This window comes from Somniosus microcephalus, chromosome 30, assembly GCF_052327205.1.
Source record: "Somniosus microcephalus isolate GS21.2 chromosome 30, FLI_Smic_1.0, whole genome shotgun sequence".
NCBI classification, from domain to species: Eukaryota; Metazoa; Chordata; class Chondrichthyes; order Squaliformes; family Somniosidae; genus Somniosus; species Somniosus microcephalus.
In genome coordinates this window covers 37,700,300-37,713,049 of record NC_141016.1, presented here as the reverse complement: position 1 = coordinate 37,713,049, position 12,750 = coordinate 37,700,300, and the positions used below count along the sequence as shown (strand labels likewise).

The 12,750-nt window shown below is 49.7% G+C and overlaps 1 protein-coding gene across 4 annotated transcripts in view; it reads right to left on the bottom strand.

Annotated features, from left to right (window-relative positions):
* LOC147098152 (urokinase plasminogen activator surface receptor-like) overlaps positions 1-6,198 on the bottom strand; it is a 69,128-nt gene extending 62,930 nt beyond the window's left edge. For 3 of the 4 annotated variants that reach the window (XM_085971344.1, XM_085971347.1, XM_085971346.1), the window contains exon 1: positions 1,791-1,918. In XM_085971344.1, coding sequence (XP_085827470.1) covers positions 1,791-1,839 — 49 coding nt within the window. In that variant the 5' untranslated portion in view covers positions 1,840-1,918. Of the gene's footprint in view, positions 1-1,790; positions 1,919-6,095 lie in introns of those variants that run through there. The other variant, XM_085971345.1, reaches the window with a different exon arrangement.
* Positions 6,199-12,750: the final 6,552 nt, after the last annotated feature.

Below are 12,750 nucleotides of genomic sequence, written 5' to 3'. Positions count from 1 at the left end.
TCTCTTAAGGAGGAGCTGCCTGCAGCCGTGAGATCGCCGCTGGATTCCCCCGGCAAATGAGCCTGGCACCACGGAGAAGTGCCGGGCTCGCAGGAGTCAGACAGCAATGCCGCGGGGGGGTGGTGCAGGAGTCCGGGGAGGGAGGTGCGGCCATGCGGCCGCCGCGAAAGCGGCCGGCCGCCCCTCCACCTTTATGCGCCGGCCTCTCGGAGCTGCAAGGCCCCGTTTTTCAAACGTTGTTTGCGGCCGCTGCGGGCGAGGCGGCCGCAACTGAATTTGGACTTCGGCACGGAATCGCGTTGGAACCGGGGCGCTGCGCACACTGATGACGTCATCAGTGCCGGCGCAGCGCTACCGGCTAATGCCGCTGTTAGGGACCAACTTAATTTCGGGCACTAAAAAACTTCCGGCGCAACCCACTCTTTCGCCCCTAAGTGGGCGCAAACGCGACTGAATTTCTAGGCCAAGATGTCTTACTGCAATTATATAGGGCCCTGGTGAGCCACACCTGGAGTATTGTGCACAGTTTTGGTTTCCTTACATAAAGAAGGATATACTTGCCATAGAGGGAGTCCAACGAAGGTTCACCAGACTGATTTGGTTCCTGGGATGGGGGGATTGTCGAATGAGGAGTGATTGAGTAGACTAGGCCTATATTCTCTAGAGTTTAGAAGAATGAAAGGTGATCTCATTGAATCATACAACATTCTTGCAGGGCTTGACAGGGTAGATACAGGGAGGATGTTCCCCCTGGCTGGGGAGTCTAGAACCAGGGGTCACAGTCTCAGAATAAGGGGTCGGCCATTTAGGACTGAGATGAGGAGAAATTTATTCACACAGAGGGTGGTGACTCTTTGGAATTCTCTACCCCAGAGGGCTGTGGAGCCTCAGTCGTTGAACTTATTCAGGACAGAGATTGATAGATTTTTGAATATTAAGGGAACCAAGGGATATGGAGATAGATAGGAAAGTGGAGGTGAGGTAGAAGATCAGCCATGATTTTATTGAATGGCGGAGCAGGCTCGAGGGGCCAAATGGCCGACTCCTGCTCCTATTTCTTCTGTTCTAATGTTGGTATGAAACGCGATAGTCAGTTTAGGAACAAAGGAACAGGAGGAGGCCCTTTAGCCCCTCGAGCCTGTTCTGCCATTCAATGAGATCATGGCTGATCTGTCACCTAACGCCATATACCCGCCTTTGCCTACAGCAGAGTCCCACAAAGGGAAATGAGATAAATGGCCAGATAGGTGACGTTAGTTGAGGGATAAATATTGGCCGGGACACTGGGAAATCAAACTTTCCTCTTCTTCAAACAGTGGCTTTTGAACCATTACATCCAGCCGAGGGGGCAGCTGGGGCCTCGGTTTAATGTATCATCAAAAGACGGCCCCTCCAAGTCACACACCACCCTGACTTGGAAATATATCGCCGTTCCTTCATCGTTGCTGGGTCAAAATCCTAGAACTCTCTCCCTAACAGCACTGTGGGAGCACCTTCACCACACGGACTGCAGCGATTCAAGAAGGCGGCTCACCACCACCTTCTCAAGGGGCAACTAGGGATGGGCAATAAATGCCGGCCTTGCCAGCGACGCCCACATCCCGAGAATTTACTGTTAATAAATCACCCGTATTTCAAGGACACATCGGCCGTTGCAGTAACACACACCCCATATGGGAATCAAGCATTATTTGCTATAAATATTTATATGGTACCACTAGCGAACAGTTCTATTGAAATAATCAGGCTGAAAGAGATTAATAAGTGACCCATTTAATAAAAAGTCTCACCTTCAGTGATGAGAGCACAAATGATGAAAATGCCAGGGAACAACTTCATCTTTGCTTTGACCTTTGGTGTTCTTCCTGCAGACCAGTGTCACAAACCTCTTCTCCTCACAGCTCTACAGACTGTGTCTAGCAGTCGGTAAATATATAGGTGAGAATGTTCACCGCCTCCAGCATCCACAATCCATTACTTCCTTGTGTTCTTGCCAAGGTGGTTTAGGGTAATCATTAACAAACTCCCTTCAAATCAGATCGCAATAAATTGCTACTGAACTGATTACCTCACTCACCCAGAGCATGGGCTGGTTATTGTACAAGAGATTAAAGTCACACTGGTGCAATGGGACACTTGTCTTGGGAGACTGGGGTCACTGGGTGGGACCCAGCTCATTCCTGCCCTGGAACAGCCTGAAGGGACAGTGTGTAAAACAAAGAGTTCACCGGCATTGTGGCCGGTGCTATTCCCCACTTTAAGGCTCTTCATGCCCCAACTTGGAAGGGTCTGTTCTGACCGTCTAACTCTTTCTATTCCTGCCTTGAGATTGTGGGTAATTTTAAAATTCTCACCCTTGTGTTTAAATCGCTCCATGGCCTCACCCCTCCACATATCTGTTACCTCAATTCAGGTACTGGATGAGTGAATAATCTGATCACGCAGCGTCCGGGCAGAAATGGGCTGTTCACATTGCAGCCACCCTTCCTCTCCCTGTTCCTCCACTGCCTCCACTTCTTGTTGCACTTCCTCCTCATCCTCTTACTACTCCTCTACTTCCTCTTCTTAATACTCTTCCTCCTCCTCCACTTTCTCCTCCTCCTCCACTTCCTCCACCTCCACTTCTCCTCCACTTTCTCCTCCTCCACTTCCTCCCCCTCCTCCAGGGATTGGGGATGGATACAACGCTGTATCTGATACAGAGAATGGGATCTGATACAAGGGATAGGACTGATGCAGGGAATGGGAGCTGATACAAGGGACTTGTCCTTGCACAGTGAAATCTCAGAAGTGCCGTGGAGTGTGTTGGTGCCCTATCGAGATTATTTCCCCGAGTTTACACCTGTTTAGCTGCAGGTTTCTAATTGGAATAAAACCGTGTCAGCCTTGGCTCAGTGGGTAACACTGTCGCCTCAGAATCAGACCGTTGTGGGTTAGCAGTCCCACTCCAAAGACTTGAGTCCATAATCCAGGCAGATACTCCAGGTGCCAGTACTGAGGGAACGCTGCACGGTCAGAGTTTCCGTCTTTTGGAGGAGACGTTAAACCGAGGTCCCATCTGCTCTCTCAAGTGGACGTAAAAGATCCCATGGCACTATTTTGAAGAAGAGCAGGGGAGTTCCTGGTGCAATATTTATCCCTAAATCAAGATCACTAAAACAGATTATCTGGTCATTTATCACTTTGCTGTTTGTGGGATTTTTTTTCTTTCTCTTTGTCTTTCTCTTGTGGCAGAGCCACCAAGGGTCTCAGAACAATTATTAATAATCCCTTTAACTACAGCGTAGTGCAACCACGGACTGAACCTTTAAACTGCCTGTTAAAATTACTGTATGGTGTTTTCCTGCACTCCACGTGATGACATCATGACGCTGCTCACGTGACCACCAGTGGCGCGAAGAACGTGATGACGTCATGACGTCAGCTTCCAGAATCTTCCAGTAGTCGTCGAGTGCCCCGCAAGCTGTATAGACCTGTGTACCGTTTCTCCTGTAGTTTCCCTGCTAACTTCGTTGTTCATTAAAACCTGTTGATTTGATTCATCGAGTCGAATACTTTATTCAGCTAGGAACCTCCGTTCCTACATTGGTGACCCCGATCTCGTCGGACAACTTTCCTCGAGGATGAACACGAACGCCGTCGCCCTTAAACTGCCGCAGTTCTGGGAACAGCAGCCAGCAGCATGGTTTTTCCAGGCAGAAGCACAGTTCGCTCTCCGGGAGGTCACAACGGATTCGACCCGTTATTATTATGTGGTTGCCGCTCTCGACAGTGCCACGGCCTCGCGGGTCGTCAGCATCCTTGGCAGCCCACCGAAGGAGGGCAAGTACGAAGCGCTTAAAGCCCGTTTGCTACAGGTATTTGATCTTAATAAGTCGGAGCGGGCACGCAAGCTTATTTCCATGCCCGGCCTCGGGGACTCAAAACCGTCAGAGCTGATGAGTCAAATGCTCACGCTGTTGGGCGCGGAACCCCAATGTTTTTTATTCCGTGAGCTTTTCCTCTGCCAGCTACCCGAACCGGTTCAGGCGGCATTGGCCAACACTGCCATCACAGACGGTGCTGAACTCGCTGCAGAGGCAGACAAGATATTTACTGTTACTCAGCAATGTTGTGCAGCCGCGAGGCGCTTTTCCCCCACGCGAGAGAAAACCAGCCCGCCCCCAGCAGGATGGTGCGCGTACCACGCCCGTTTTGGCGCCAAAGCTCGATGCTGTCGGCCTCCTTACAGATTCCCTCAAGAAAACAACAACAAAAAACTCCAACAAGCCCGCGTCCTCCCGGACGGATGACAAGGTCCAACAAGCACAGCAAGTTAGCTATGGCGGCGGGCTCAGCGGGCAAACTCATTTAGGTTACGGATTCCGTTACGGGCCGCCGGTTCCTGTGCGACACAGGCGGCACAGCATCCTCCCAGCTTCAAAGCTGGACCTACTATCCGGCAGCCAAGGGCCTTCCCTCATGGCAGTAAATGGCGCGGCCATGCGTACGTTCGGGAAACGGACGGTAAACGTTTTGTCTGCGACTTTATTACAGCCAAGGTCTCACAGGCCATCCTGGGGGCCGATTTTTTCTGCGCCATCGACGTCCAACACTGCCGGCTCATTAATGTGTCCACTTTCCACGCAGTGCCCTGCCACCGCAGCACCGCCGTGTCCTGGTCGGTGGCCTGCGCGGTTAACTGAAAGTTAACATGCAGGTACAGCAAGCAATTAGGAAAGCTAATGGTATGTTGGCCTTTATTACAAGAGGATTTGAGTATAAGAGTAAAGATGTCTTACTGCAATTATATAGGGCCCTGGTGAGCCCACACCTGGAGTATTGTGTACAGTTTTGGCCTCCTTACTTAAAGAAGGATATACTTGTCAAAGAGGGAGAGCAACGAAGGTTCACCAGACTGATTTGGTTCCTGGGATGGGCGGATTGTCCTATGAGGACAGATTGAGTAGACTAGGCCTATATTCTCTAGAGTTTAGAAGAATGAAAGGTGATCTCATTGAATCATACAACATTCTTGCAGGGCTTGACAGGGTAGATACAGGGAGGATGTTCCCCCTGGCTGGGGAGTCTAGAACCAGGGGTCACAGTCTCAGGATAAGGGGTCGGCCATTTAGGACTGAGATGAGGAGAAATTTATTCACACAGAGGGTGGTGAATCTTTGGAATTCTCTACCCCAGAGGGTTGTGGAGCCTCAGTCGTTGAATTTATTCAGGACAGAGATTGATAGATTTTTGAATATTAAGGGAACCAAGGGATATGGAGATAGATAGGAAAGTGGAGGTGATGTAGAAGATCAGCCATGATTTTATTGAATGGCGGAGCAGGCTCGAGGGGCCAAATGGCCGACTCCTGATCCTATTTCTTCTGTTCTAATGTTGGTATGAAAGGCGATAGTCAGTTTAGGAACATAGGAACAAGAGGAGGCCCTTTAGCCCCTTGAGCCTGTCCTGCCATTCAATGAGATCATGGCTGATCTGTCACCTAACGCCATATACCCGCCTTTGCCTACAGCAGAGTCCCACAAAGGGAAATGAGATAAATGGCCAGATAGGTGACGTTAGTTGAGGGATAAATATTGGCCGGGACACTGGGAAATCAAACTTTCCTCTTCTTTGAACAGTGGCTTTTGAACCATTACATCCAGCCGAGGGGGCAGCTGGGGCCTCGGTTTAATGTATCATCAAAAGACGGCCCCTCCAAGTCACACACCACCCTGACTTGGAAATATATCGCCGTTCCTTCATCGTTGCTGGGTCAAAATCCTAGAACTCCCTCCCTAACAGCACTGTGGGAGCACCTTCACCACACGGACTGCAGCGGTTCAAGAAGGCGGCTCACCACCACCTTCTCAAGGGGCAACTAGGGATGGGCAATAAATGCCGGCCTTGCCAGCGATGCCCACATCCCTAGAATTTACTGTTAATAAATCACCCGTATTTCAAGGGCACATCGGCCGTTGCAGTAACACACACCCCATATGGGAATCAAGCATTATTTGCTGTAAATATTTATATGGTACCACTAGCGAACAGTTCTATTGACATAATCAGGCTGAAAGAGATTAATAAGTGACCCATTTAATAAAAAGTCTCACCTTCAGTAATGAGAGCAGAAATGATGAAAATGCTAGGGAACAACTTCATCTTTGCTTTGACTTTTGGTGTTCTTCCTGCAGACCAGTGTCACAAACCTCTTCTCCTCACAGCTCTACAGACTGTGTCTCGCAGTCGGTAAATATATAGGTGAGAATGTTCACCGCCTCCAGCATCCAGAATCCATTACTTCCTTGTGTTCTTGCCAAGGTGGTTTAGGGTAATCATTAACAAACTCCCTTCAAATCAGATCACAATAATTTACTACTGTACTGATTACCTCACTCACCCAGAGCATGGGCTGGTTATTGTACAAGAGATTAAAGTTACACTGGTGCAATGGGACACTTGTCTTGGGAGATTGGGGTCACTGGGTGGGACCCAGCTCATTCCTGCCCTGGAACAGCCTGAAGGGACAGTGTGTAAAACAAAGAGTTCACCGGCATTGTGGCCGGTGCTATTCCCCACTTTAAGGGTCTTCATGCCCCAACTTGGAAGGGTCTGTTCTGACCGTCTAACTCTTTCTATTCCTGCCTTGAGATTGTGGGTAATTTTAAAATTCTCATCCTTGTGTTTAAATCGCTCTATGGCCTCGCCCCTCCACATATCTGTTACCTCAATTCAGGTACTGGATGAGTGAATAATCTGATCACGCAGAGTCCGGGCAGAAATGGGCTGTCCACATTGCAGCCACCCTTCCTCTCCCTGTTCCTCCACTGCCTCCACTTCTTGTTGCACTTCCTCCTCCTCCTCTTACTACTCCTCCACTTCCTCTTCTTAATACTCTTCCTCCTCCTTCACTTTCTCCTCCTCCTCCACTTCCTCCACCTCCACTTCTCCTCCACTTTCTCCTCCTCCACTTCCTCCCCCTCCTCCAGGGATTGGGGATGGATACAACGCTGTATCTGATACAGAGAATGGGATCTGATACAAGGGATAGGACTGATGCAGGGAATGGGAGCTGATACAAGGGACTTGTCCTTGCTCAGTGAAATCTGAGAAGTGCCGTGGAGTGTGTTGGTGCCCTATCGAGATTATTTCCTCGAGTTTACACCTGTTTAGCTGCAGGTTTCTAATTGGAATAAAACTGTGTCAGCCTTGGCTCAGTGGGTAACACTGTCGCCTCAGAATCAGACCGTTGTGGGTTAGCAGTCCCACTCCAAAGACTTGAGTCCATAATCCAGGCAGATACTCCAGGTGCCAGTACTGAGGGAACGCTGCACGGTCAGTGTTAAGACTGTGTGTTATATTGCGAATTACTACACAGACCACAAGAGAAAACTTTAACAGGACTTTACTGGTTGAAGGTCAGGGTGGAACTGCCCAATAAATCCTTACACGGTATTACAGTATACAGTAGCCAAGATAAAGTAGTGCAACCCTTAAAATAGTTCTCTTAAAGGTGGAACGTTACATACACTACAATCCTCCCTTTTTAGGTTAACAGTATATATTCCCATTAAATATAACATCATAACATATATACACAACTTCATGTAAAAACAGTTCACAGATTCAGTCTCTCTGGAGGCTTCCTGACTCGGTCCGGATAACGCCTCGGTGGTGTAGTAGTTTTCGGTGGTGTAGTAGGTTCTTTTGGCAAGGTCGATTCGGCTTGAATGCCAGTGTCGGGTTCATCTGATTCCAGTATCACCGGATCGGAGGTAGATACTATGGGTGTCTCTGCTTCATCATTAGGCGTATAGAGTTGTGGAGTAGGTTGTCCCTTTTCGGATGACTCTATGATCTGGTCAACATGGCGCCTTATTATGCTTTCACCAATGTCCACGGTATACATCAGCGGTCCTAGCCGTGTGCAAATAGTTCCAGGCTGCCATTTCTCGGTACGGTATTCCCGGGCCAAAACTTGTTGACCTATCTGGAAGGTTCTAGTTGGCCTTTCATTCATGCCTTGAAATTGCCGGTTCTCTACGTCCCTTCTGACGTTTGGCTTGATCAAATCCAGCCGGCATCTTAGTCTTCTATTGAAAAACATCATGGCGGGATTTTGGTTTGTGACCGCATGTGTTGCATTCCTGTACGCCAACAAGAAGTTATCTACCTTATGTTGTAGATTTATGTCTTCATTACCCATGGCCTTTATGGCCTTCTTGAAGGTCTGGACAAACCTTTCAGCTAATCCATTGGTAGCGGGATGGTATGGGTAGTGCTTAACCCCATTGCTTTTTAAGAACTTCCTGAATTCTTCGGACACAAATTGCGGTCCATTATCAGAACAGATCTGTTCCGGCAGCCCATTCCTGGCAAATATGGTCCTTAATACTGTGATGGTTTTTTCCGTGGTGGTGGAGGACATCTTTATTACCTCCGGCCACTTGGAGTGTGCATCCACCGCGATTAAAAACATTGAGTCCATAAATGGACCAGCAAAGTCGATATGTACCCTTTGCCATGGAGATGAGGGCCACTCCCATGGATGCAGAGGAGCTTGTGGTGGGGCGTTTTGGACCTTCTGGCATCCCAGACAGCTCTTGGTCATTTCTTCGATGTCTCCATCGATACCTGGCCACCACACAAACGCTCTGGCGAGGTTCTTCATTTTCACTCCACCTAGATGCCCCTCGTGAAGCTCCTTTAGCACTTTATGCTGGAGTTTGGGTGGAATCACCACTCTGGATCCACACATCAAAGTTCCTCGGCACACTGACAGCTGTTCTCTTCTTTGCGAAAATGCTGGCAACATTGGTTCGCCATGTGCTGGCTATCCCTTCACCGTTAAATCGTAGACTCGTGAGAGAGTCGGGTCATTTCTTGTTTCCTTTTCGATCGTAGAATTGGTTACTGGTAGACATTCCACTATGGTTGAGTGGAACATCTCCACTGGGTCCACTGTAGGCGCCTCTTCTACCGTTGGCAACGGTAGGCGCGATAACCCGTCAGCATTCCCATGCTGTTTGGACCCTTTGTATTCGATGTCATATTGGTGTGCCCCTAGGAAAATGGACCACCTTTGTAGCCTTTGCGCTGTCATAGTGGAAACGGCCTTGTTAGGGTTGAATATGGATACCAACGGCTGGTGGTCTGTCAGCAGTGTAAACTTCTTGCCCTGCAGGTAATGATTGAATTTCTTCACTCCCCACACAAGGCTGAGAGCCTCCCTATCTATCTGAGCATAGTTGCGCTCAGCGGAGGTCAATGATCTGGATGCAAATGCGACTGGCCTTTCCGAGCCATTTGGCAACTTGTGTGAGAGTACTGCTCCAATACCATAAGGGGAAGCATCACAAGCGAGACGAAGAGGTAGCGTTGGGTTGAAGTGAGCCAACACTTCCTCAGAGGTGATCAATGCCTTGCTTTTGCGAAAGGCCTTCTTACAGTCCTCGCTCCACTTCCATGGTACTTCTTTCCGCAACAGAGCATTCAGCGGGTGCAGCACCGTGGATAGATTTGGCAGAAACTTATGGTAATAGTTAATCAACCCCAGAAACGACCTCAACTGGGATACATTTTCCGGAGCGGGGGCCTTCACGACAGCTTCGATCTTGTCAGGTGACTTGTGCAGCCCCTCTTGGTCAATGACATGACCACAGTACGAGATCCGTTTCTGGAAGAACTCACATTTCTGGCGATTAACTCGAAGGCCATATTCCTTCAACCTGGTGAGCACCAGTTTCAAATTTGCGAGGTGTTCCTCCTCATCCTCTCCTGTAATTAGGATATCGTCCAAGTAACACTGAGTGCTTGGAATTCCCTGTAAGACCTGTTCCATGGCCCTCTGCCAAATTGCTGGAGCCGAAGCCACTCCAAAAACCAGTCTATTATATCGATACAAGCCTCTGTGCGTGTTGATTGTGAGATACTGGCGCGACTCTTCCTCAACTTCCATCTGTAAGTACGCTTGCGCCAGATCTATCTTGGTGAAGTGTTTCCCGCCAGACAATGAAGCAAAGATATCCTCAATCCGCGGAAGCGGATATTGTACCGTGTGAAGCACCGGATTAACTGTGATCTTGAAGTCTCCGCAGATGCGGACCTTTCCCGGTTCCCCTGGCTTGTTACTCGATGAAGGCTTCATGACAGGAACAATGGGCGTGGCCCACTCACTCCAGTCCACCTTAGACAGTACCCCTGAACGTTCAAGCTCTTCCAGTTCAGCCTCCACAGCAGGTCGTATCGCGTAAGGTACCGATCTGGCTTTGAAAAATTTTGGGTTTGCATGTTCTGCAATCTTGATTTTCGCCTTAATTCCTCTCAGTATTCCCAGTCCCTGTTGGAATACCTCTTTAGCCTCATCCAATATTCTGGACAATCGTTCAGGTTTGACATCTTTCTTCCCGGAGTCTACCGTTATTGCGTTTAGGGAGTGCCAGTCCATATTTATTTTCCTGATCCACTCCCGTCCCAGAAGTGGTGGACCTCCCTCGGGTAGTACATATATGTCCATTCCTTGGTGTTCTTTGCCCTTGTGTCTCACCTTGACTTTTATCTTTCCGATGGGGTATACTTTTTGCCCCGTGTACGTCTGCAATACTATCTTCATGTCCCGTAGGGGAATATGTTTGAATAACGTTTTGTAATCTTGCTTATTCATGACCGTCAACGCCGGTCCGGTGTCCAATTCCATCTTCACTTGGACTTCCGCAATCTGCAGTGTGACCCAGATAGTTTGTCGGTCAGTTTCCTTACTCACAGTGTGAATTTTCAGACTACCCAGTTCCTTGCTGTTGGAGTCTGAGTCCGAATTCTGTTCATCCAAACTCTTCACAGCCACCTTATGTACCTTTCTGTACTTTTTCTGTGGTGACTTTTTGTTGCTGACCTTCTTTCCTGACTGGCATACTTTAGCTATGTGACCAAGCTTGCCACATTTTCTACATTCCTGGGCCTAGAAATTCAGTTGCGTTCGCCAGCCGTTAATGCCATAAGAGGGGTAGATTTCCAGCGCTAGGCGCTTAGCGCCCGGGCGCAGCGCGATCTGCGCCTCGCCCCAACTTCAGTTGACATTTAGCGCCGGCGCAAAGTGTTAGCGCCCGCTCAGCTGCGCGCGCAGCTTATGACGTCATTTCGTCGTGCAACGCTGTTTGTGCGCCCCAACCCAGAAATTCAGTGGCGCCCGCCCAATGTAGGCGTGGCGCTGTTAAGAACTGTGAAGTGGAACGCAGCAGAGGCCCTGCGGGCCTCGGGGAGCGCTAATTAAAGGGCACTTTCACTGAACTATAAAGGCCAGCCATTTTGCTGCAATGACTTTAGTGCTTTGGATTTCTGGACACAGACCAAGGAACAGACCTTACTGATTTGGGACAACATAGGAGAGGTATTTTTGGCTTCTGGCCAGAGCTTGGAAATTTGACTCTTTGTGATTTCACTGTTTGCAAGTTCATTATGGGGGCTGCATGGGGTTCCAACCCTCAGTTCCAGCATTATGTGCGAAGGGCTCGCAGATGCTGTGTGAGAGTGCCAGCCATGCCTAGACACAGAGGGGCCATCAGGCATCGGCAACGTAGGCCTTACCCACTCAGGGAATACCGGCAGCAGGTGTCCTATCTCACCATGACTGCCGTGCATTGTGTTAAGAGGCTGCGCTTCAGAAGGGAGGTGGTTGCAGAGATCTGCCAGCTGCTTCACAGAGATCTGCATCCACAGCTGATGTGCAGGACCTCTCTGTCGGTGGAAGTGAAGGTCACGGTGGCTCTGAACTTTTATGCAAGCAGCTCCTTCCAAGCCGCTGCTGGGGACATAGCGAACATCTCCCAGTTTGCCATGCATCGCTGCATCCGGCAGGTCACCGATGCCCTTTTCGCAAGGAGACAACAATTCATCTCCTTCCCCATGACCCTAGAGAGGCAGGAGCAGCATGCAGTCAGATTTGCCAGGATCGCCAACTTCCCCATGGTGCAGGGCGCCATTGACTGCACGCATGTGGCTATGCGGGCACCTATCGACAATGCCGAGGATTACCGCAACCGGAAGGGCTACCATTCCCTTAATGTACAGCTGGTGTGTGACCACAGGCAGCGCATCCTAGCTGTCAATGCCCGCTTTCCAGGAAGCAGCCACGATGCATTTATCCTGCGCCAGACTACCGTGGCTGACATGTTCGAGGCACAGCCTCCACCAAGGGGATGGCTTATTGGGGACAAGGGCTACCCTTTGTGTACATGGCTCATGGCCCCGCTCCGCGCGCCCAGGACCCCTGCGAAGGAGGCATACAACGAAAGCCATCAAGCCACAAGGAACATCATAGAGCAAATGATTGGCGTCCTGAAGCAACGGCTCCGCTGCCTGGATCGATCCGGCGGATCTCTACAGTATTCGCCGGATAGAGCCTCCCAGTTCATCGTCATTTGCTGCATGCTGCACAACCTGGCTATCCGCAGGACTCAGGCACTGCCACCTCACGTTGGGCCACGACCTCAGGAGGACGAGCACGAGGACCATGAGGAGGAGGAGGAGGAGGATGAGGAGTACCAGCCCAGAAGGGAGCCACAAGGTCCAAGGGCCGTCTGCCAGCGGCTTATTGAATGACACTTCTAGGCCCCCTGTCAGGGAATGGCTTGTGGCAATGAACGCACCTGAATGCAGCCGCTCCGCAAGCCCTCAGCCGGTTAACGCAACAACCACTTGAAACATGACACCTGGACAAGCTGAATAAATAAAAAGCTTTATTTAACAAACTCAGGGCCATTCCCACATGAA